This window comes from Citrus clementina, unplaced genomic scaffold, assembly GCF_000493195.1.
Source record: "Citrus clementina cultivar Clemenules unplaced genomic scaffold, Citrus_clementina_v1.0 scaffold_4, whole genome shotgun sequence".
Classification (NCBI taxonomy): domain Eukaryota; kingdom Viridiplantae; phylum Streptophyta; class Magnoliopsida; order Sapindales; family Rutaceae; genus Citrus; species Citrus x clementina.
Window position 1 is genome coordinate 1445470 of NW_006262274.1, and position 21793 is coordinate 1467262.

At 35.9% G+C, this 21793-nt stretch overlaps 4 protein-coding genes across 5 annotated transcripts; 1 reads left to right on the forward strand and 3 right to left on the reverse strand.

Moving 5' to 3' along the window:
• The first annotated feature begins 1031 nt into the window (after positions 1-1031).
• LOC18044183 (U-box domain-containing protein 1) lies at positions 1032-3095 on the forward strand. Its single transcript, XM_006435715.1, has one exon. The coding sequence runs from the start codon at positions 1032-1034 to the stop codon at positions 3093-3095; it is 2064 nt and encodes a 687-aa protein (XP_006435778.1).
• A 338-nt stretch (positions 3096-3433) lies between these two features.
• LOC18044184 (UTP--glucose-1-phosphate uridylyltransferase 3, chloroplastic) lies at positions 3434-9736 on the reverse strand. The gene is made up of 17 exons (XM_006435716.2): positions 9024-9736; positions 8720-8897; positions 8484-8633; positions 8230-8391; positions 7949-8121; positions 7797-7863; positions 7460-7626; positions 6673-6831; positions 6035-6126; positions 5732-5826; positions 5191-5268; positions 4970-5065; positions 4596-4670; positions 4424-4515; positions 4177-4339; positions 3873-3933; positions 3434-3763 (listed from the first exon to the last, which is right to left on the reverse strand). Exons 1-17 carry the CDS (start codon positions 9707-9709, stop codon positions 3651-3653), a joined length of 2607 nt encoding a protein of 868 aa, XP_006435779.1. The 5' UTR covers positions 9710-9736; the 3' UTR covers positions 3434-3650.
• Positions 9737-10348: 612 nt separating this feature from the next.
• Positions 10349-13297, reverse strand: LOC18044185. Of its 2 annotated transcripts, none has more exons than XM_024186696.1 (7): positions 13072-13297; positions 12875-12984; positions 12436-12549; positions 11911-12109; positions 11721-11766; positions 11533-11608; positions 10349-11029 (listed from the first exon to the last, which is right to left on the reverse strand). In XM_024186696.1, exons 2-7 carry the CDS (start codon positions 12918-12920, stop codon positions 10785-10787), a joined length of 726 nt encoding a protein of 241 aa, XP_024042464.1. In that variant the 5' UTR covers positions 12921-12984; positions 13072-13297; the 3' UTR covers positions 10349-10784. The 2 variants fall into 2 exon arrangements, with proteins under 2 accessions (XP_024042464.1, XP_006435781.1); XM_006435718.2 differs by having other exon boundaries at positions 10353-11029; positions 12858-12984.
• Positions 13298-16427: 3130 nt separating this feature from the next.
• On the reverse strand, positions 16428-17923 carry LOC18044186. The gene is made up of 4 exons (XM_024185548.1): positions 17578-17923; positions 17378-17454; positions 17233-17269; positions 16428-17131 (listed from the first exon to the last, which is right to left on the reverse strand). The coding sequence occupies exons 1-4, from the start codon at positions 17921-17923 to the stop codon at positions 16428-16430; spliced, it is 1164 nt and encodes a 387-aa protein (XP_024041316.1).
• Between the last annotated feature and the right edge of the window lie 3870 nt (positions 17924-21793).

Sequence of the window (21793 nt, forward strand, 5' to 3'; positions counted from 1 at the left end):
ATATAATGAAGCCGAACATATTGACCTAGATTCTACTACGGCTGTTAGGCAATTGAATAATACAACCATTAGAAAATTAGCAAGAGAGAAAAAACAACTTAATGCATATAATCCAAATACAAAGTTCCAATTCGCTTAGCAGCCAAGTCAAATGACGGAGCATTGAGGCTTATGCCTTTTATAGCAGCCATTGCACATCAGACCGTTGATCACAGACAAAGTCAAATGATGGATCTGCAAAGCCGATGCGAGAAATTAGAAGCAGAGATTTGAGGATTTGCTATATTATATTATATGTATCAGCCAAGAAATTGAAACGATCTGCTGAGGTCAACACATTAAAACATTCAGTAAAACAAATGCTTAACGTGTCAAATCTAAGAATGTTTTAAGATAACTTGGCAGTGAAGCAAAGCAACAGACACATATTTTCAAAATCATCAAGTGTTGCAAGACTAGCAATCAAACCCAGAAAAAGTTTACACACAGTCGAAGGACGAACGATATACGAATTATTTTGATTGATGATTTTATCTATGATGTCTGACCTAAGACTTTGCAAGATCGTGAAGGGTAAAATGGACATGTTAAGAATATCTGGAAGAAAAATGAAGCTCCCCGCTTGAAAATCAGACTTGCTAGTAAGACATTCTATAAGTGGACGATAATTTTATTTTTTATTTTTTAAATTTTTTTCCAAGCTACTAGAAGTAATCCAACAGCTAGTTTGAAAGGTTCGTTCAATATTTTAATTTGAATATAAAACTGGCGGGGAATATAGAACTAGCCCATCAAGGCCGGTAATTCCTCCAAGTGGCAGCAACCCAGCAGCTTTCTTTCTCATGCAAGTTGGCTGTCTCATATGTGCACTGTACAAACAGAAACAGTCAAAATTCATGCAACTTCTATAGTATTTTCTTTGTTGAAACAAATACTAATTAAAAATGCTTTTCCCAAGTAATCTAAAACCTAGAAGAACTTGTTATGATAATAACAATGAACAAAAACAGACTCTAAAACAGTGACCAGAAATGATGGATATGGCTCTCCCTCCATTCATGGGAAGCTCGAGCCTTTTGCCAACTGGAACTTTGCTGGAATCTTTGATTCATACATCCCATGAAATTTCTTCAATGGAAAATCTTCCTTCAGTACAAATGAGGAATGTTTCAACAATGATTAGGAGGATTAAGCTTCTTTACTCTTTGCTTGATGAAATTCAAGAAACCAAGTGTCCACTTCCTCCATCTTCAATCCTGTGTCTCACTGAGCTTTTTTCAGTGATTCGAAGAGTCAAGTTGTTGATCCAAGGGTGCAAAGATGGGAGTTCACTTTGGGGCCTTATGCAGATAGATTTAGTTTCGAATCAATTCTATGTGCTAGTGAAGGAGATGGGAAGGGCACTTGATATTTTACCTCTTAGCTTGCTTAATATAACCACAGATGTAAGAGAGCAAGTTGAGCTTCTTCACCGGCAAGCAAAAAGGGCAGAGTTGTTTGTCGACGCAAAAGAGCTTCAAAGAAGAGACGATCTCTTGGAAATAATGACCTCCAATAATGAGAAGAATAGCAAGAACAAGGGATTCATTGATATGGGAAGATTGAAAGAAATTTTAAGCAGCATTGGGTTGACAAGTCCATTGGACTACGAAGAAGAAATTTCCAAGCTAGAGGCAGAAGCACAAAAGCAGGCAGGCACTGGTGGACTAATTGTTGTTTCGAATATAAACAACCTTATATCCCTTGTTTCATTTTCCAAGTCAATCATTTTCACAAGTGGAGAAAATGAGAAGATCAAAGAAGACATCAAGCAGCGTTCCACATTGAACAGATATGATCCGTCCTTGATTTCACAATCAGTGCTTCCTAATATTCCTGATGAATTCCGTTGCCCTATATCACTTGACTTGATGAGAGACCCAGTGATTGTAGCATCTGGGCACACATATGATAGAAATTCAATTGCTCAATGGATTAATTCAGGGCATCACACTTGTCCTAAGAGCGGACAAAGGCTAATTCACATGGCCCTTATACCCAATTATACACTAAAGAGTCTACTGCATCAGTGGTGTCAGGATAACAATGTCCCGTTAGTTGAATCTGCATCATCATCTTCCACAGACTTGGAGAGAAGCAACAACAAGGGGAAGTTATGTGAGAATGCTATCGATCACATTTCTGCCATGAAAGCTGCCGCAGATGCTGTCAAAATGACAGCTGAATTTTTAGTGGGGAAACTAGCAATGGGGTCCCCCGAAATCCAGAGTCAGGCTGCTTATGAGCTGCGGTTACTTGCCAAAACCGGCATGGATAATCGTAGGATAATAGCTGAAGCGGGAGCTATTCCGTTTCTTGTAACCCTACTAAGTTCCCATGATCCAAGAATTCAGGAAAATGCCGTCACTGCTTTACTCAACCTTTCCATTTTTGACAACAACAAGATTTTAATAATGGCAGCTGGTGCTATTGACAGCATAATAGAAGTTTTGCAATCAGGAAAAACCATGGAGGCAAGAGAGAATGCAGCCGCAACAATCTTTAGCCTGTCCATGATAGATGATTGCAAAGTGATGATTGGAGGTCGTCCTAGAGCAATCCCAGCTTTAGTTGGGCTCCTGAGAGAAGGCACAACAGCTGGAAAAAAAGATGCTGCAACTGCACTTTTCAATTTAGCTGTATACAATGCTAACAAGGCCAGTGTTGTCGTGGCTGGAGCAGTTCCACTGCTTATAGAACTATTAATGGACGATAAGGCAGGCATAACGGATGATGCCCTGGCAGTGCTTGCTTTACTTCTTGGGTGCCGCGAAGGGCTGGAGGAGATAAGGAAATGTAGAGTGCTGGTGCCTCTTCTTATTGATCTCTTGAGATTTGGGTCTGCCAAAGGGAAAGAAAATTCGATAACTCTGCTGCTGGGGCTCTGCAAGGATGGGGGAGAGGAGGTTGCAAGACGTCTGTTAATAAATCCGAGGAGTATTCCTTCTCTTCAAAGCTTGACGACTGATGGGTCTTTGAAAGCTCGGAGAAAGGCTGATGCACTCCTCAGATTACTCAACAGATGCTGCTCACAATCTCATAATCCTGTAGGATAACCACTATCAGAAAAACTATGAAGAAGTGTAAATTTGTCAATTTCACAAGCATCATACGGGGTGTTCAACTGTTACTGTAATTGAGTTGAATCTTGAATATTTGCTGCTTCATTTGGTGAATTCTCTCACTATTTACAATAGCTTCTCTGTAGCGGAACTTTGCACCATAACCAAGAATTTGCCAAACAAGGACATTCACAAATATGCAATGGCCTTACTAGCAAATCAAACTTATAATAGAAGAGGAGAGGGATGGTGAAGAGAGTGAGCTATCAAACATATACTTTCATTTCTTGAACTCTTACAGTGTTTTTACAAATATATTACACAACCAACTGTAAGAAGAAAAATAAAAAAGATGATACATCAGTGGTAGCCAGGACCTTAAAATTTTTACAGAAATATACCCCATATTATTGTGAAATGACCTGGTTAAATACGGTTAAACTTATGTTCAACCAATCAGGACTAAACATTTGACTTGATGACGATAACCTCTGAGAAATTTTGTGAACCATAATTCACGTAAAGCAGAGGTGAGGATCTTTCAGCATTTTACAACTCCACCAACTCAAGGACGATATGGGAGCCGTTTATCTTATAGTTCCAGTGCCAGCTTCCAGTATCCATCATATTCTGTTCAATAGGATCTAATTGGACCACTAAGCCTGAATTGAAATTAAAATGTAAAGTCATTTTCACTGGGATGTTCAATGATCCAACACTATATGGGAATTATTTGATGAATATAGTATTACACAAAAAGTAATAAAAAACCTGAATTTCCTGAAGTAATCTTCAATTTGTGGCCATCGGGGACTTCAAAGACATGATTGCCCTGCACAAGAACAAAAAGGAACCAAGTAAATGCATTATTCAATGGATGATTAACATTTGCGGCATTTGTTATATAAAAAACCAGTATGCATGCACACTTCTTAGAACGAAAATTGTTGCATTCCTCATTTAAAGATTATGTTAGGGCCTCTCCAAGAAGGTCCTACTTATCAGGCAGACAAATAATAGTAATGTGTATAAGTTATCCCATGCTTTATATTAGCCTGTATCATGTGAATCTAACCTGTAGAGTAACATCGCTAGCCTCAAATTCAGCATTTCCATGCAGGATGACCTTCAATGCCTCAAACCGCTGCACATCATGCTTCCAGTATGTATTGTCTCCACAATCCCAGTCAATTCCTTTATTCAGTACTTTGACATTATTTAATTTACATCTTCCACACCTAGATAAATTAACTCACATATGAACACACAAAATATCGGTGATTGTTATAGAAAATTCTACGTGAGAGAACAAGATATCCTACCTGTATCCATACTGTAATATCGATTCACCATTGTCAGCAATCCTAGTTGAGCCCATCACATTTTCAGCCACAATGATAAGACTGCCGTCAAGCTGAAAAAGAGAACACAGATTAGCATAAATAGGAATGATCTGTCATCACTTAATTCAACAACTAAGCAGAAGGGTATAACCTGAACATTCCTCCACAAAAACTCTGCAACCTCTATTTGTAACTCTGAGCCCTTAGAAACAGAACCTCCTTTAAACTGAAAAAAGGAAGACAATGATATTACACATGTAACCAGTGATTAAACTAAAATTACCACAAAAAACTACAAACACAAAGGGAGAACAAGGAATGCTTTTCAAGAGAGGACATTTACATATAGGGCTTACAAGCTGCATAACAGCAAAAACTTTGTAGAATGCAAGACCAAGAGCCTTAAACATTGGGCAAGTGGGTGGACTAGATATTGAAGATATAAAATGAAATACCATTCACCAAGTAAAGCAGGAAAATTTTATAGACTGGTGATAGGTTTTGAAACAGCCACAATAAATTTACCTTCTGTCTTGTGACCTCCCAAAGTAGGCCAAGGGCAGGATGGAGAAGGATAAGATATGGAGGTCCATCATCAATGTATTTGTCATTACCTTCAATCTTCACAATGTGAGAAAATACTGTCATTTAATATAACTTCAAGAAGATATTATACCAGCAAACTTCCAGAGTCTGCATCAACTGGGATAATGCATCAAGTTAGGGAGATTAAAGAGGATATATACCTCTGGTAATTTAATATGACATTGGCACAGGATATCATAGGCATTCCGCAAGATATCCAAAAACGAACCGTCTGGAGTCTGCAGAAGAGCTGACTTAATCAAAATCAGATACACTGAATTTTATGTCACACTACAAGGTTCAACATTTTGTTCATCACAATTGACCTATAGGCCCTCACCCTCTGGTGGAGGCACCTTGTGAAGGTGTTGGAATCATAGCTTTTTCCAGCAGTCCCATTACAACAGTTTCGAACATTCAAGCACTAAAAGTTCATGGTAAGGAGCAAATGTGCTCCGCAAAACTTAAAAATAATCTTAATGCTAAGAAAAGAAATAACAGGTTCATTTTCAAAATGAAGGAGCTTAGAAAAATGAAAACTATACTGTGATGAATTAAAAAGGTTAAAAGACAACAAACGCATGGTATGTACTACACAAATTATTGACCTATATAATTAGTATTTGACCAATAAAAGGTCCAACTTTAAATCAAGTCCCATTCACCATGAATAACAGAAGACAATATCAGAAAAGCTATAACCTGGTGTAGAGACATGTCTGCACGTTTTCTCTTCTTCTTTGCAGATGATGTCACCCTTCTTCGTTCATTGTAGACCATAAATGTATCAAGATCATCTGTAGACATAAATATCCAGGATGGATTATTTAGTGAAACAAAAGCAAAAGTTGAATAAGATAATTGGAAAATTCAACGTGAAAATATGAATGCATAAAGATCATCTGTAGACATAAATATCCAAGATGGATCATTTAGTGAAACAACAGCAAAAAAAAAAAAAAGATAATTGGGAAATTCAACATGAAAATATGAATAGTCTTATACCTTCCACACCCTTATAACATCTAGATGAATATGTATTCAGAAAATTGTCTGCAATATTTTGCATTGTGCACTCCAGCCTTCCACCAGGGACACTACAAGCGAAAAGACATAAGCACTTGCTGTAACACATCATAACTGTCAACTGATAATATAGCTATATTTAATTACCCAAGGGTATAGTATTTAAAAAAATATATGTTACAACAGGAGTTTTCGCAGAGCTCTAAAGAACTCACACCCATTCAACATTCACCAAACAAAGAAATAGTACCCCATCTACTAATTCAAACCACATATCAACAGAAAACCAAATCTAACTAGATCATGGTATTGGCAAAATGAACAGTTTATACAAAGATAAATGTCATATTGACCTTTAGATTAAGAAAAATCATCAAAATAAATTTGGATTTGACAATTCATTCAAATTTAATGTGTTTAAAATATTCTCAATCTTTCCATGGTAGTCAAAATCACATCAAATAATTGAAGACACGTGTTTTAAGTTACATTGACAAGGAAAACCAAAATCTTGAGGACACACATTTTAAATGAAACTGACAAGGAAAACAACACAAATACGTCTAAAAATATAAAGAAAGAAAATCCAGCCAAATGTTGTTCAACAAATAATGTACCTGTGAGTCTCTCCAAAATTATCCATATACACAATTGGCTTCTTTGTATTTAGCACCATTCCTGGTAAGCTTCTTTCATTTTTGCTTGAACCAACTAACTCTGCAGAAGCCAAATCTACATATAGGATATTTGTATTGGCAGGGAAATCCGTCCGCAAGCTTAAACATAACAAACAAAATTTAAATAGATCATTTTTCAACCTCGAGCTTTAAAAACTAAAACAAAGGAAACTGAAAGATATTAGATCTAACTACCAGGATCTGGAGCAAGATGGCGTGAATAGAAAACAATAGAGATAAAAAGGGGAAAAAATTCGTACTCAAGGACAGCATAAAACCACAAAAGACGAGCATATAAACTCATATAAAAGAACACATATTAATTGGAGAAGACTCGTCTAGCAAATCACTTAATATATCCTAAACCTGTGATAGCAGAAAAATATGTGAGTAATTGAAAATTATCAGATCCTCAAGAGTATTCTTTACAAAAAAATCCCTACGCTCCAAACGACACCTCATGTGAAAGTAAAATCACTAACCCCAATGAATATCTGAGCAATTGTTAAAATTCCATGAGGCTTGAAAAATCCTACGAGCAATTAGATATTCTGTGTTGCAAAACTTTAAATCATGTTGCTTTACAATTTAGAGTATGCAAAAAAATAACATGTGAATAGTAAGCACAAGCAGTCATCTTGATTAAATTAATTTACGGCATGAAAAACATTGAGACATATCAAATAAAAAATACATCTAACACTGCAAGCAAGAAATGGCAGCATACCCATTCGAAGAAAAAGGTCCACGTGTGATTCCAAACTTATCAAACTCAGTGTACTCAATGCAGGATAAACCATATGCCCACTTGCCATCAAGATTCTTTTTCTCAATTAAGACATTTATTCCTTCCGTAGCCCCTGAGCTCCTCTTGCAGGACGCAAACCCCAGTTTCTGTAATACTTCAAATTAGCTATGAGAATACAAGCAAGGTACAGATCAAGGACTCAAATTTCTCATTTACTTTCTGTTTCATGATCCGCTGAAATGACTAAGAGTTTTCCCAGACATGTACAAAGCCATAAAGAGAAGGATTTTGTAATCACAAGATGATATAAAAATACCTTTCCATGATGTAACCCAATCCCTGCCAATGCCAAAAGTGTCAAATCTGTTGCAGCCACAACATTACTGCGTACCCACCAAGTCCACGTCAAGTCCAAAGATTAGCAATTCAAGAAAGTTAAAAACATTCAATATACTAGATATAGCCAACCTGACTTGGCGGACAGTTGCACCTTTTCTCCCATTATCATGAAACCATTTGAAGATTCCTTTGTCGTGAGCAAGTTTCCATATAGCACCATGACCACCTGGTTTGCATACAGGAGCAAACGGTCTCATGACCAGCCATTGCCCATCCTCCGCATCAACAGCAGGAACGAGAGGCTGGCAATTCATACATCATAAATGTTAAATAAGCAATATTCATTAAAGGACATTATTTTAAAGAAATTCTATTTTAGAGATATAATCATAGCTTTTCCTTCTGAAAACCTGTTCAAAAAGTTGGAAACTTGATTGACCTCTTCCAAACCATCTAAGTCTTTCACATAGAGAAGTGATACGTTCGTGGTTGTTCTTCGCTGAACTTGTCATGATGGCAACAGGTGTTATACACTGTTTTCCATACAGCTTGAAGTACAAAAATTCTCTGGCCTTGCAATTTTGAAATAAATGTTATTAGTAAAAACAGAGTTTCAACAGCATAAAAAGAAAATTTTCAGGCTTGAAGAGCAAAGATTTTATACCTGAAGATCTCTAATAAGACCTTCCAATAATGTCCTTCCACAATAAGGAAGCATTGCAGCAGGAAGACATTCACCCGTTTCGTGATCAACAAGACCAAGTCTATCGGCAGAGCCTCCGAGAGGGTAAATTTCTCCTAGCTCTGGCAGACCCTAAGAAGAAATAACTTCTTATTATTCAAGAAACAAAAGATGATATCCTTTCAGTCAACATAAACAAACAAACTTTAGCCACAAACCTCAATTCCCCATAGAGCTGCTTGAGCCGCATACTCCGTGTTCTGAGAAAGATCAAGCCCACTAGGAACATGAATTTCCAAAAATTGGCATTCCATTGATTCATGTACATGCTGTGATTTTGTAGTCTTCCTTTCAAATTTTGATTGAGCAAGAAGCTCCAGCACCTCCACCTGATATCTGTAGCATGTCATTTACATTACATTCACAAGGAAGTTGAAATGAATGTTTGAATAAATAGAATAATTGCAATTTATTTTTTTTGGGAGGAGGGGGGGGGGGGGTGAGGGGGGGAATTTAACTAACCCAATAATGCCACCAACGCAATCATAAAACTGCTCAATTTCAGCCAAAGTCTTCAGCAACTTATTCAAGTCTTTAACTTGCTCAATTTCCAAAACGGCATCTTTTGCTTCACTATTTCTGCCATTAACGTCCAATCTGTCAATGAATTCCACCAATGCGTAAAGCGCGCTTTTAATATCACTCCTCGCTTCGCTCTCTACATATTCAGGCTCCAAATTCAGCACGTGCTCTTGCCCCGCAGCAATTACGCACTTTATTAAAAACAACTGGTCTAAATTCAGGGAAGCCAAAACCCTAGCGAAGTAGTTGCTATGTTTATCGTTAAAGAAGTTTTTAAGGCGGGAATCGGAGTCGAGAACTGAGAGCTTGTGGCTTAGAGATTGCGAAACGGCGAGTCTCGAGCGGAGTTTCTTAAGGCGGGAGATTTCTTGGTGGAAATTGAAGTCAGGTGGGGGTGGCGCGTACTCTACAGGCGCGGTAGAGACGCGCGTGATACTTTGGTGTTGTTGCGACGAGGAGGAGGAGGACGAGGCGGCAGAGTATGAAGAAGAAAAGGAAAGGAGAGGTTTTCTTTTGAAGTGGAGAGAATGTAAGGAGTGAAACGGTGTAGTTTTGGAAGTGAAGGAGAAGAGCAAGCGGTGCCGATGGTGGTTGTTTTGATGAAGAATTGGGGTCGTGGAAGACATTTTCTTTTAGTGAGAGGAGGAGAAGAAGAAGAGGGGGGGGGGGGGGGGGGGGGGGGGGGGGGTTGGGTTTAAGAAGGAAAATAAAATAAGATACAAACAAATTAAAAATGAAAAATGGAGGGATAAGACAAGATGCTGGAAGGATATACCGAGGCTGAACAGATGGACTTAAAAGAGAGAGAGAGACGACAAGAAAAAGAGAGGGAGATTTTTTTTTTTTTTTACCCGCTTTTAACTGTCAAAGAGTCCACACAACTGTGTGTTCCGTTTGTTGTTAGGGTGCGTTGTTGTGCTAGAAGAGAATTTGGAACCTGATCTCTGGTGTTTTGTTTTCGGGCTAGGATTGGTCGGCTGCGTGTCGTGTATGCTGACTTGGCATGCTACTGGGGGATTGTTCGTTAGTGTCAAAACAGTCATTATTTGGGCCAGCGACTTCATGGGAGCACTTGGTCTAACGGGCTCGATTGGGCCAGATTCATATTGGGCAAAACAAAATTCAGTTTTGAATAAATTTTATCGGAGTGGTGCCATACTAGGATCAATTGTTACCCAGTTGAAATTATACAGAAAATAATTATCTTGCTGTGTCATCAGAAACGCTGAAAAGACCCAATGTTCGTATTTTAATTGCAAAGAGAACATTCATTATCTTGCACAATCTTTCGTTCCGCTACAAAAATGGTATAGTGTTTTTGGTTCCGCCCTACACTATCACATCATCAGCTATGAAACTTGAACAAAAACAATCCTACTGTTAGTTTAAAAACTACAATTTTGTCCAAAAATACCCAGCATAGAACCTAACATAGAAGCTAACCTAACACATATGTACCTTTCCTGGTAAAATCAACAAAATCAGGGAATGTTTTAAATCTAGTAAATCAGAAATGCTTTGATCGGGAAGTTAAATCAGATGCTTTGATCGGGAAGTTTTAGGCTTGAAATGCGTTAACCCTGAGGGCAGTTTAATAAAATAAGAAGCCAACCATATTCACTTTCTAAGTTGATGACTTACTGGACTATACAGGTTTCTGCATTTTAAAGTTTCAAGATTCCTGCTAACTGATCTTCCAGACTAAGCCTGAAATAGTAGCTGTTCCAATTCTTGTCCAAACTCCTCATCACCACCTTGCTCATCATCCTTCACTTGCAGCTGTCTCTGTTCTGCTGCTGGCGGCTGCTGGTCCATTCGAGTTTGTTGATAAAACAATTCTCTTTGTACATTCCAGTTCTCAGTGATCTTCTCCACTACGTCTCCCATCAATTCCTGATCATCTACTATATGCTTAACATTTTGAACATCCACCACCTCACTAGCCTCTTTAACAAGAAATTAATTTGAAACAAAGATATAAGGATATTGTTAGATGATTGACAAAATAGAAAGATAAATAACAGAATTTGCAATGCCAATATTCAGGCAGTGAAAGTGAAACCATTCTGATGTGATTGGGGAGCAAGTGCAGGGCAAGAGAAAGTCAGAAATCATGCCTTAACAGTAAATATTTATGTTGAAGGCTGCACTAGGTGTTGGTGATTTCCTGAACTACGTTGACAATAATCAGATTAATTATGAATCATCATATTCATCCATGCACACAATTCGTAAACAAATGTTAATAAATCTTGGTTTCCAAGTATTTTATTTCTTCCTCTAAAGAAGAGGTCAGAGATAATTGTCACAAGATTCCAAAACTGGAAAACAATAGAATGTCTAATTTCATGGTATTAACATATAGCATGCATTTGCATATCATCTGTCCAGACGTTTTGTAACTGCCACCTAGGAAATAAACAAAAGAAAAAGCAAGAAAGAAATTTACCTTGAATGGCTTGTTTCTTAGCCTCTGCATATTCTGTTGACATTTTCTGGAGCACATTGAGATCAACTTCCATGCCCTAGTTTGAGGGTCACAAGAATGGATATCAACTATAGTTTTACTGTCAGAGTACATAAAAATTTTCCCAAGAGTGCCATAGACTTCCATTCATGAGGAGTTATTTAACTTACCAAGTCCATGTGGATAAAGTGCTCAATTCGAGTGCTGGCAAATAATCTGTAAGTCAAAGGAAGCAAATCGCAAGGAGTTAGTAAAGTCAATTTACAAAATGATAACATATATATAATCAATATTTTGACACATACTTCTCATATGCAACAGAAGGTTATATAAATTTAAAATTAATATTTTGACACGTACTTCTCATATGCAACTTGTACACGAGCATTTTGCAAGCCAGTGAGCTGGTTCACTGTCTCAGTAATGGAGCTTTCATTTAAGTCTACAAATCCAAATAGAAAATTTTTCTTTTCTAGCATCCTTTTCACTAGAGCAGGTACAACTCTTATATCCTTATTTTTTGCCTCAACAACAAGCTCTTTAAGCTTCTTCAACTCTCCTGTTAGTTAAATAGAAATAAGAGAAGAATAAAAACCGAGAGAAGTATGCACTAATCATCATGCCAAATTACATCACGCTATCCTAATCATCCCTCATAATCATTTGACACCTATTACATGTAAATAACAAATAGGTAGTATAGGACTAATTTGTGTTTCATCTAACCAAAATTCACATTTATAATTTACATTTAACTTGTCAAACAAAAGGCATAAGAATGCCACAATCTATTTCCCAAACAAGTCAGCTTAATACTGTGCTATGGTACACTGGCATCATCAAAATAGAGTTAATTAAAATATCAAGCTTGGATTGAAAATGTACCTAAAGAGATGTAGATATGAAATGGGGGTTTAAATGGTTGAGTCTCATATAGGCAATAAAGGCAATATAATCCACCTAGTCTGCGTGATAAAGAATCATTACTGACCATGTGACCTGCATATGAGGAGAAGAGATTAGGGCTGGCGGAGACAGAAAATAAAATTAATCGAGAACGGGAATTTCAACTCTCAAAAGATTTTTAAAACTTCATAATAATGCTTACAATAGTATCATGTTTAGGGCACAATTTTCAGAGTTCTCAATTAATAGGTGCATATAGTAAGATCACAAAACATCTAAACCTGTAGGATGTGGAGCTGCAAGAAAGGAAGAGCAATATATAATACATTCAAGTAACAAAATTTAACTGCAGATAAGACACATCACAAAGATTTAAAGAATCAAAATATAACAAAGCTTACGAGTTGTATGGGCGTACAAAGATTGCATGAAAAAGGATAAATTGGTAGAAGGGCTTGCTTCATAAATGTATGTGAACTTTCTGGACAGCCACACTCTCTTCATATCAGCCAAAGTTCTCAATTCGTCCTGTGAGTCACAAAAAATCCCAAATATTAGAACAATTATAGTCTCTTAAAGAAGAAAAATAATAAAAAAATAAAAAATTAAAGGCACCTGAGCAAATTCATCTATGAGCTCATCAATGTCCTGCTTAAACGGAGAAAGATCCATTGCTTTTAATGGGATTTTGGGAGTGTGATTGCGAAAACTTGGGTTTTTAAATTTCCGTTATTAGGGTTCTAAGATTCTGCGACCGAAAGGGTGAGGGCCAATTTTGGAATAAAATTTGATTTGAGAGCTACAAATAATAATGTACGCGCGGCAACGCCAATCCTGCAGTGAGAAGATGAGCGCTAAGGTGAATTTTCTTGTCATCTCAATCTGCTTCTGCATCTTTGTTTAGGCTACTGGATCAAAAGCCCAATACTCTAAGCATTAATACATTGGGCCAATGCTTATGTGATTTTAAAGAGCAATGCTTTCTACACCCCTTTAATATCCTTATATCCCCCTTCTGTTGTTACAGAGGACAAAAATGAATTTAATCAAATTAAATTATCTTTACAAATCACGGTCTAACTATTTTTAAGCTTAACATATCATACAGCTAATTTCGTTGATAAAATTAAAGTAGTTTTCAAACAATGAAGAAACGGACTGTCTAACAAAAATAATTTTATTTATGAAAAATGTGTTTAAAAAATTTACTCTAAATGATAGTGATTTAATTAAAATTCTATTGTAATTGTTTAAAAAGAGAGAGAGAGAAAGAGAGATTGGGGTTTCTTGAGAGTTTAAAAAGGGTGTTAGAAGCTCTGCTTTATTTTAAAATGTGTTGTCTAATGTTAAATTAATTTCATAAAGTTAATTAATTTGATAACCATCGGATTAATTCATTTTTGATCGATTGATTTAAGTAGAAATGGATTTCTCCAATTGAATTGTTCAGTTTTTTTTCCCTTTCTTTAAAATGAAACGAATGTTTGAGTCCCCTCTAAGGGGAATAAGGGAATTTACATAATATTAAAAAAAGAAAAAAAGAAATGGATTTAATTTTGAAAAGTATTGCCAATTTCTTTTTAAATTGTTATAATCTATAGATATCTATTGTAATTTAAGGTCTATTGATTTTCTTATTTTTTAATAAAAATAAAAAGGGTAGCCAGAGCTCAAATTTATTTTTTAACTCCTTTATCTTCTCCAAGATTCGAATCCAAACAACTAGTTAAATAAAACTACTTAAAACTCACTCATACGTTAAAAGTAAAATTTAAGTCTATAGATAGCCTAGAGTTTTACCAAAATTAAATCTACTCCAAGTCTATGAAAGCTACCTCGGTAATTTTTTCCTATTAACAACATCTGAGCAGAAATCTAATCCTATTCTATATTTTATAAAAGGATTTAAAAAAAAAAAAAAAAAACTGCATAAGGGCTCAACCTGGAGTCCTCATTGTTAAGGGCACCAACCCATTCATGGGGGACAAGCCCAAACGCAACAGCGAAGCACTACGGAATTGGAAATGGAAAATTTGATTGATTTCGCTTTGTCAAAGAATACGGGACGTTCATCATACCCATTTAGTGATTTATGCAACCTTATTTTGGATTCTGAAATTAAACACTTTCAAATTCGAGAGACAACTGGAATTCAAGTCATGGGCATGTTCCCTATTGACTGGACTGGAGGAGGTGAAGGTCATTTGCCGACACACCCAAAAAAAGAAAAAAGCTTACTTCATTTGGAATCACTTTTTCGCACTGTATTCACTTGTCTAAGGTTAGCAGCATTCACAGAAATTGAGATTAAAAACTGGGCATATTACATGTAGAAAGAATGTTCATTACACATTTCAATTTCAAAGAGAGGAGAAATTCAAAGATTGGAAGCTTTATTTTCTTTTTAAGGATGGCATTGTCAACAATTAACCATGTAGTCCACATTGCGTTGAAATTGAGCATGAAATTATTGACCAAAATCTCTCCCTCTCTCTCTCTTTCTTTCTTTAATTTCCTCCTTGCACAAAATATAAGAACAAACTTGTCAAGTAACTAATGATGATTAAGTATGCGAACGACCAAGAAATTTTAGGCCTTTGTTCCCTAAATTCTATCCTTCATGATGGTAAATCAAGATGAGATTGACCTCATGTACATTCGCTGGCATTATAAATATTCCCATCATTATGTTTATGATCCACTTCTAATTTAGTTTGAATTATTTAGCTTCCACAACAAAATTAACTCCATTTTTTCATAGGCCATTATGGGGAATAAGCAGTTCAAATTATTCAATGGAATCCCTAGAATATATAGGACTAGCGTGTAGAAATAATTAAAACACAATTGTTCTTCAAAATCTATTGCCTGAAAATGGAAATTTCATATGCATATATATGGGGTACAATAACTCTAAAGTCAGACAATCTCCCAAGAATTTATTTAGTGATCAAGGTTCCTTATTGTTAATCATTTTGGCATTTGTTTAAATAAAACATACAGTTTTTATCTTTTAATCTCTGAAGTCAGCAATAAGATCTTTAAACAAAACTTAATTATCTCCCTGCTAAATTGTCTTCTAATTTTTATTTTATATTTTTAGGGTTTTTTTTTTTCTAAAAAAAAAAAGGAAACAAGAAGATTCGAAGAAAGTGCCTAAAGCACTTCAAAGTAAAAACAAACAAGGAAAATTATGAGTTTGGCTCAAAACATGTTAAGACACAGAGAAGTGAGAGACCAAATGTATATATTCAGCAAATATTCTTGACAACTGCGATGTTATATTTGAAATTAAGAACTTTAATTAATTATTACCTGCGGAGAAAAAGAATGGCAGAAATGGGCAATCAAGACACTTGTGGGAGGTTACTTTTTGAATCTATTAAAAGGTCCATTAATTATACTCAATTGATATGATGATATATATCTTAAGTATTGGATTTTCATGCAAGCTAATATATTCATATGATTTTATCCTACAATATCCAAGACGATAGGATTAGAAAGAGATTAAGTTTTGGATTTTCATGCAACATTTTCTGACAAAAACATATAAGAAAAAGATTTATTTGTGTTAGTGTAAGACATAGATCTTGTTTCCCCATTTTCTGACAAAAACATAAAAGAAAAAAAAAATTAATTTCTTCTTGTTGAAAATTTCTGGCTAGAATTACGTACAACTAACTAGAACACAAGAAACCTTTTAATTCATGAAACTGACCAATGTTCAGTACATTTCTAGTAATGCTAAATCTGTTCATCATATTTATATATACACACACATCGATATTCAACAATTGCATATAAAAAACAATGAAATATACATCGATATTCAACAATTGCATATACAAAACAATGAAAAACACATTAATTAATATGTAATTTTATTACCTTAATATAAGCTGTGAACATGACACTGATCATCGCAGAACAAGTACTTCAAGATCTCACTTAGAATAATATTGTCTCATTCATAAAGTGAGATCCAGAGTACTTGCGGATGCCGCCTTCTTGTCTTTCTTCTTCAATCTGCTTAGCTTTGAGGGTGAAGATGAAGACAGAGAAAGACACAAGCTACTCTCAACTTCATCACGACCATCATCATCAATTTTGTTTGGTTTTATTTTCAAAGATAAATTCAAATCCAGGTCATCACATTCTGAATCCCAATTCTTCTTCCTTTTCAGCTTATTGCTTCCAAATTTTTGATCCATTAATGGCCAGCTATTGCAACCGCATGAGCTGCCGTCATTCACAGGCTTTTTTTCATCTTTTGCATTTTCCTGTACATGGGTTTTGAGGTTGGGTTCAATTGATGAGATTGGCCTGCTTGGCTTGAATCTTTGAAAGAACTCACTCTCTTCAAAAGTTTGATATGTTTTGCTGGTATCTTGTTCAATGGAATCACGTTTAAGTGATTTCTTATCTTGGCTGCTAAGAAGTCTCTTAGCTACTGCAGCATAAAGGCCATGTTTGGCTCTATCAAACATTGCATTTTCACCCGTATTAAGGCCATAACTTCGATCCCTCTGCCCTCTCCAAGAAGCTTTATCATCGAACCTTAAAGTGGAAAAATTCCTTTGATTGAAATGTGGAATCATGGGAAGCTGGCTGAAGTTACAAATCCGGTGATCGCCGCCACCGCCGCCGCCGCCTCCCAGTAAAAGCCCTGGTTCTGTCAAATGAAGGTGTGATGGCAATCCTTCAACCCTAAAAACAAACAAAACCCTAATATTTGCAGGAGTGATGGGTGACAGAGAAAATAAATGAAAATACCTTGATTAGGGTCATCAATCTTCTTGTTCCTGTACATCTAACATCAAATGAAACCAGAATAGTCAGCTAGCAAAATAATCAAACTATATATATATATTTTGTGATTATTGAATTTCATCTGAAATTTTTTCGAAGACGAAAGCACCTGAAGATGACTCTTCACGTGGGAGATGCTAAGGCCTTTGATGTTCATAAACTGAAGAACCAACTTAGGTGTTGCTCCTGCAATAATTAACAAATTAAATTAAATTAAATCGCAATCATTAGTAATTAATTCCTCTTTCAACTAAGCAACTCTTGATCTTATAATATTGAATTTGATTATGTACGATGATGAGCACTCACTGTCTTGTCCTCCTAGTCTTTCTACAGCTTGGACAAAGCAAAGATGAAGCTCAGGAGTCCAGCGTAGCCGTGGCGTCTTGGAGCGATTGTACTGCCTCGTAGATCCAGAACTTGCGGCCTTGTTTTGATCATTGACAGTCTCTTCAATGGAGCTGTTGCTTGAACTCTCTCCTTTTATCGACTTGCAATAAATATTTGGATCACTTGTACCAATTTTGTTTGAATGGTTTGTCTTCTTAGAATGATCAGAAGTACTATGATCAGTACTTCCTTTCATCTTCCTGTATAATTGGCTATAATTCTCCTCCCCAGTTTCTAATAGAGCGTTATATATAAGTGTGGGCATCTATTCATTCTTCTTCCCCTCCCTCAGACCAAGCACGCACTTGCAGTACCTAAATGTGCAACAAAAGGAATCGATAATTTTAAACCCTAGCCCTTGACGGATGGAGGATATTTCTCTCTACATGCATGATGCACTATGCATACATGAATGCGCATATTAACCTGAAGAGAATGGTACTGATGAAAGAAATTTTGCTTTGATTGATATCGATAGCGTATACAACACGGTCTAATAACTCAATAGTTTGATGAATTGATGTTGAGGGAAAAACAAAAAAACAAAAAAAATTATGAGTCAAGCTGACCGTTTGTAAACGTTTATGCGAAATTCTAAATTTACATATCTTTATTAAATATATAAGCATGGCTGATTATTACAAATTATTCGAATTTGCATGGCATTTTTAAAGCCCTCCAAAACAAAGGCGGATATATCATGTGGTTTTAATTAAGAGAAAAATGGTTGAAAATTAAACCCTTAATTTTAGATTGAGCAAATATTTTATGTTAGATCAAAGGTTATATATTTAGTCAGTGAGAACATGAGGATCGAGGGGTTAGGTAAAGAAAATTATTTGAAACTTTTAGCCCTCAACCTTTCCATGATAAATTCAAGCTCGAGTGACCAGCACCTAAAGAAAATTACTTGAGAAAGAGCATGTAATTAGATATGATGATTTTTAACATAAACATACATTGACTTAATATTATTGGGTTACTGTATATGCCTGATGCTGTACCTCCAATGTTGTGATTTCTTTCGATAATTAGGTCTAAGTTCAAATTAGAAGACTAGAATGCATGTGCATTGCATACCCAAATGAAGCGGAAGCTGTTCTTGTTGCTGGCCTGTCAGCCATTCACAGGAATTCACACAAACAAATTAAAGAAAAATGAAAAATATATATATATATATATACACCCAAGACCCACTGCGTTTCCGTCGAGAATCACGGATCTGTCTTTCGTCGCTATTTGAACTTTTGAAGACTCTTTATCAATCCAACGTCAACACACACTCTCTCTCTCTCTGGGCTCTTTACTGTCACATAATAAGATTAGCGATGTATGTTCGATCAGTCCTCATATTCCCATGCTGATTGATCAATCAAGCTGGCCTCTCGCAATCTTTAACCCGGACCCCACGTTATGAAAACACGAAAAGGGCAAGCTTCTCACATCCTGATTGGTCTTTGAGTGGGCCACCTAACAACCAAAGAAGAACGAACGTGCGAGGAATTTAAGCCCTTTCGATGTCGATCATCATCATCACCACCACCACAACAGTAGTCATTACATTAGTCAATAAGTCAGCCAGCCTCACCTGTGTTTTTTATTCTCCGCCCTCCAGGCAAAATCTAAGAAATTTTTTTAATACGATGTGTCAGATATGCCCTTGGGCTTCGAGTACATTGTTATTTTGTCTATTTATTTTTAATTTATTATTCACTATCATTTCTTTCAGTTTACATCCCTTTGTTTTGGATCAAGGGAAAAAAAAATTAATAGACCATTATTAGTGCCTGTTACAACTAATGAAGCGTCACCACTAACCATCTAAAAAGAAGAATTTACCATCAAGTCACTGTGATAAACTTTTATTTGGTTATTATAAGATTAACGTGATATAGATCAAATATTAATATTGAATTCAATATAAATGTTGTGTCATGTGTCTCATTGTTCCACATCTTGACATATTTGTATACAAATTGTCACCTCTAATTGAATATTTGAATCTATGAATCTAATTATTCGAAGGTTGGCAGATTCGAAGGTTGGCACAATCTTTACCCATGAATTCAGCATTCAAAGTTTCTAACTAGCAACAGAAGAAATTTAGGAGGAAAATTAAATTGAATAATCTTTAGTTTTCATTCACGAGCGATAACTTTGAGCCAAGGTTGGCATATTTATTAATGTCAACAAGAATTCTACACACGTGTAATCTCACACGAGTTAGTGGATTTCACATGCAACTTTACATTAATACACATATATCAGATAACCACAAACAGAAAGGTTTTCACTTTTCTTGGCTCAAAAGAAACTGCTCGCATCACGGGCATCTTGAGGGAAACGAGAAATCACAGCCGTCCAAGAAATGCTTTAGCTATATCAACTATCATTTGAGAATTCACTGGTAACTTGTAGCCACTAATGTGGGGGGAGTAATAATTAATTCCATTTGCTTACACCCCGACCATTTGCTCCTCGTTCAAACCCCAAAGTTTTACATTACACTTTTCAATTTTCCCCATCGTTGAATTTAAAGTTTTTGTGGACTACATTGATTCTCATTTGAAAATTTTACAGATTATCTTAACAAAAATTAACACGTTTGTTATGATTTTATTGATTAGTCTGACAGAATCAATCATACCTACGACTATCTCTAATTTTTCCATCACAATAATACTATACTTACATATACAGCTTTATATCCCAAATGATATGTCCACGAAGCAAAAATTATCATATGCTAGGTAGATGCTATTGATATTACTCTCCATAATTAATGTAATGCTCATACTCTATTTACTCATAATAACAAATTATATATCACGTTAATTGAACTGTACCCTAATTACGTGCGTACAGCATTTGCACATTTCAATTGGAAGAACAGACAAGAGTTGCGAGCAAATGGCCAAGCGTGTGGGTCGGTAAGTATGAGCTAAGTAGCCTGTGAAGATCATTAAAGAAAAGGTTTAAGCTGACAGATTCCGGCCTCACGCGCACAGCCTGTGAGTCAACCCTTAAATGTTCTGTGTTTTTTGTTTTCTTTAATGTGATTTTTATATTGTGCCTTAGAATACGTGAACCAATTAATGCGGATGTCTGTCTTTTCATCGGTACTTTCAAAACATATGAATACACATCATCACATCATCATCCCTTGTTTAAGTAGCCATGCATTTGCATGTCAAACCATAACCATAAGCACAAAAATATAACCACCATGCAACAGGAAACTCTTGATGCTATGGTAATATGACAACAAGAGAATCTAAGATGCACGATGGGTGAGAAATTCTTGTCCTTAGCAGCTGAGGAATTCCAAGCCTTTAAATTTCTAAATTAAGATAAAACATTTGTTCTTCTAACCAAGAAATTTTAAGTAATACGCAGAGACAATAACAACTCCCCGTGGGACTTCTAATCAACTGTACCCACCATTTATAATTCTAGTTTGACGTTTACAAGTCTGGATTAAGAAAGCTTCAGCTGTTAAGAGTCACAACTGCTCCCAAATAGTTTACCATATTTTTGGCATTGTATAAGGAATATTAAATATTGCAGTCCTACTTACGCTACAGAAACTTTCCACAAGTATCAACTCCCTAACAATAATTGAGCAAAGCCTCAAATCAACAAGATAAATATTATACAATTATATAAAATAGTACAGAGAGTAGAGTAATGCGAGCAGTCACCCCAAACTTATGATAAAATTTGAACCCAAATGATGTGGCAGTCCGCATTTGGAGGGTAAAATATTGAATGTTACACAAAATTATCACTCACTCAACAGATGCTGCATCACATAACACTTCGTATGGAATATGATGTTAGGGTGGTTAGCATTACTGGTCCGCCACATACAAATGATTGATAATAAAAAACAAGATAATGTCGCAATGATATAATGGGGTCACATTAGATTGTATAGATAATTTGTACGTGTAGTGTTATTCTATAACTACATGACTGAGGATAAAGAAACGTATAACGCAGTAGCTATGCTGACAATTTCACATGAACCAAGAGCTTTTAATACCAGCATCACTATGGTTAAAAGATTCATCAGTCACACATAAAACTAATCCGGGACTACCACAAGTGGAACAACTCTAACAACAAAATGCTG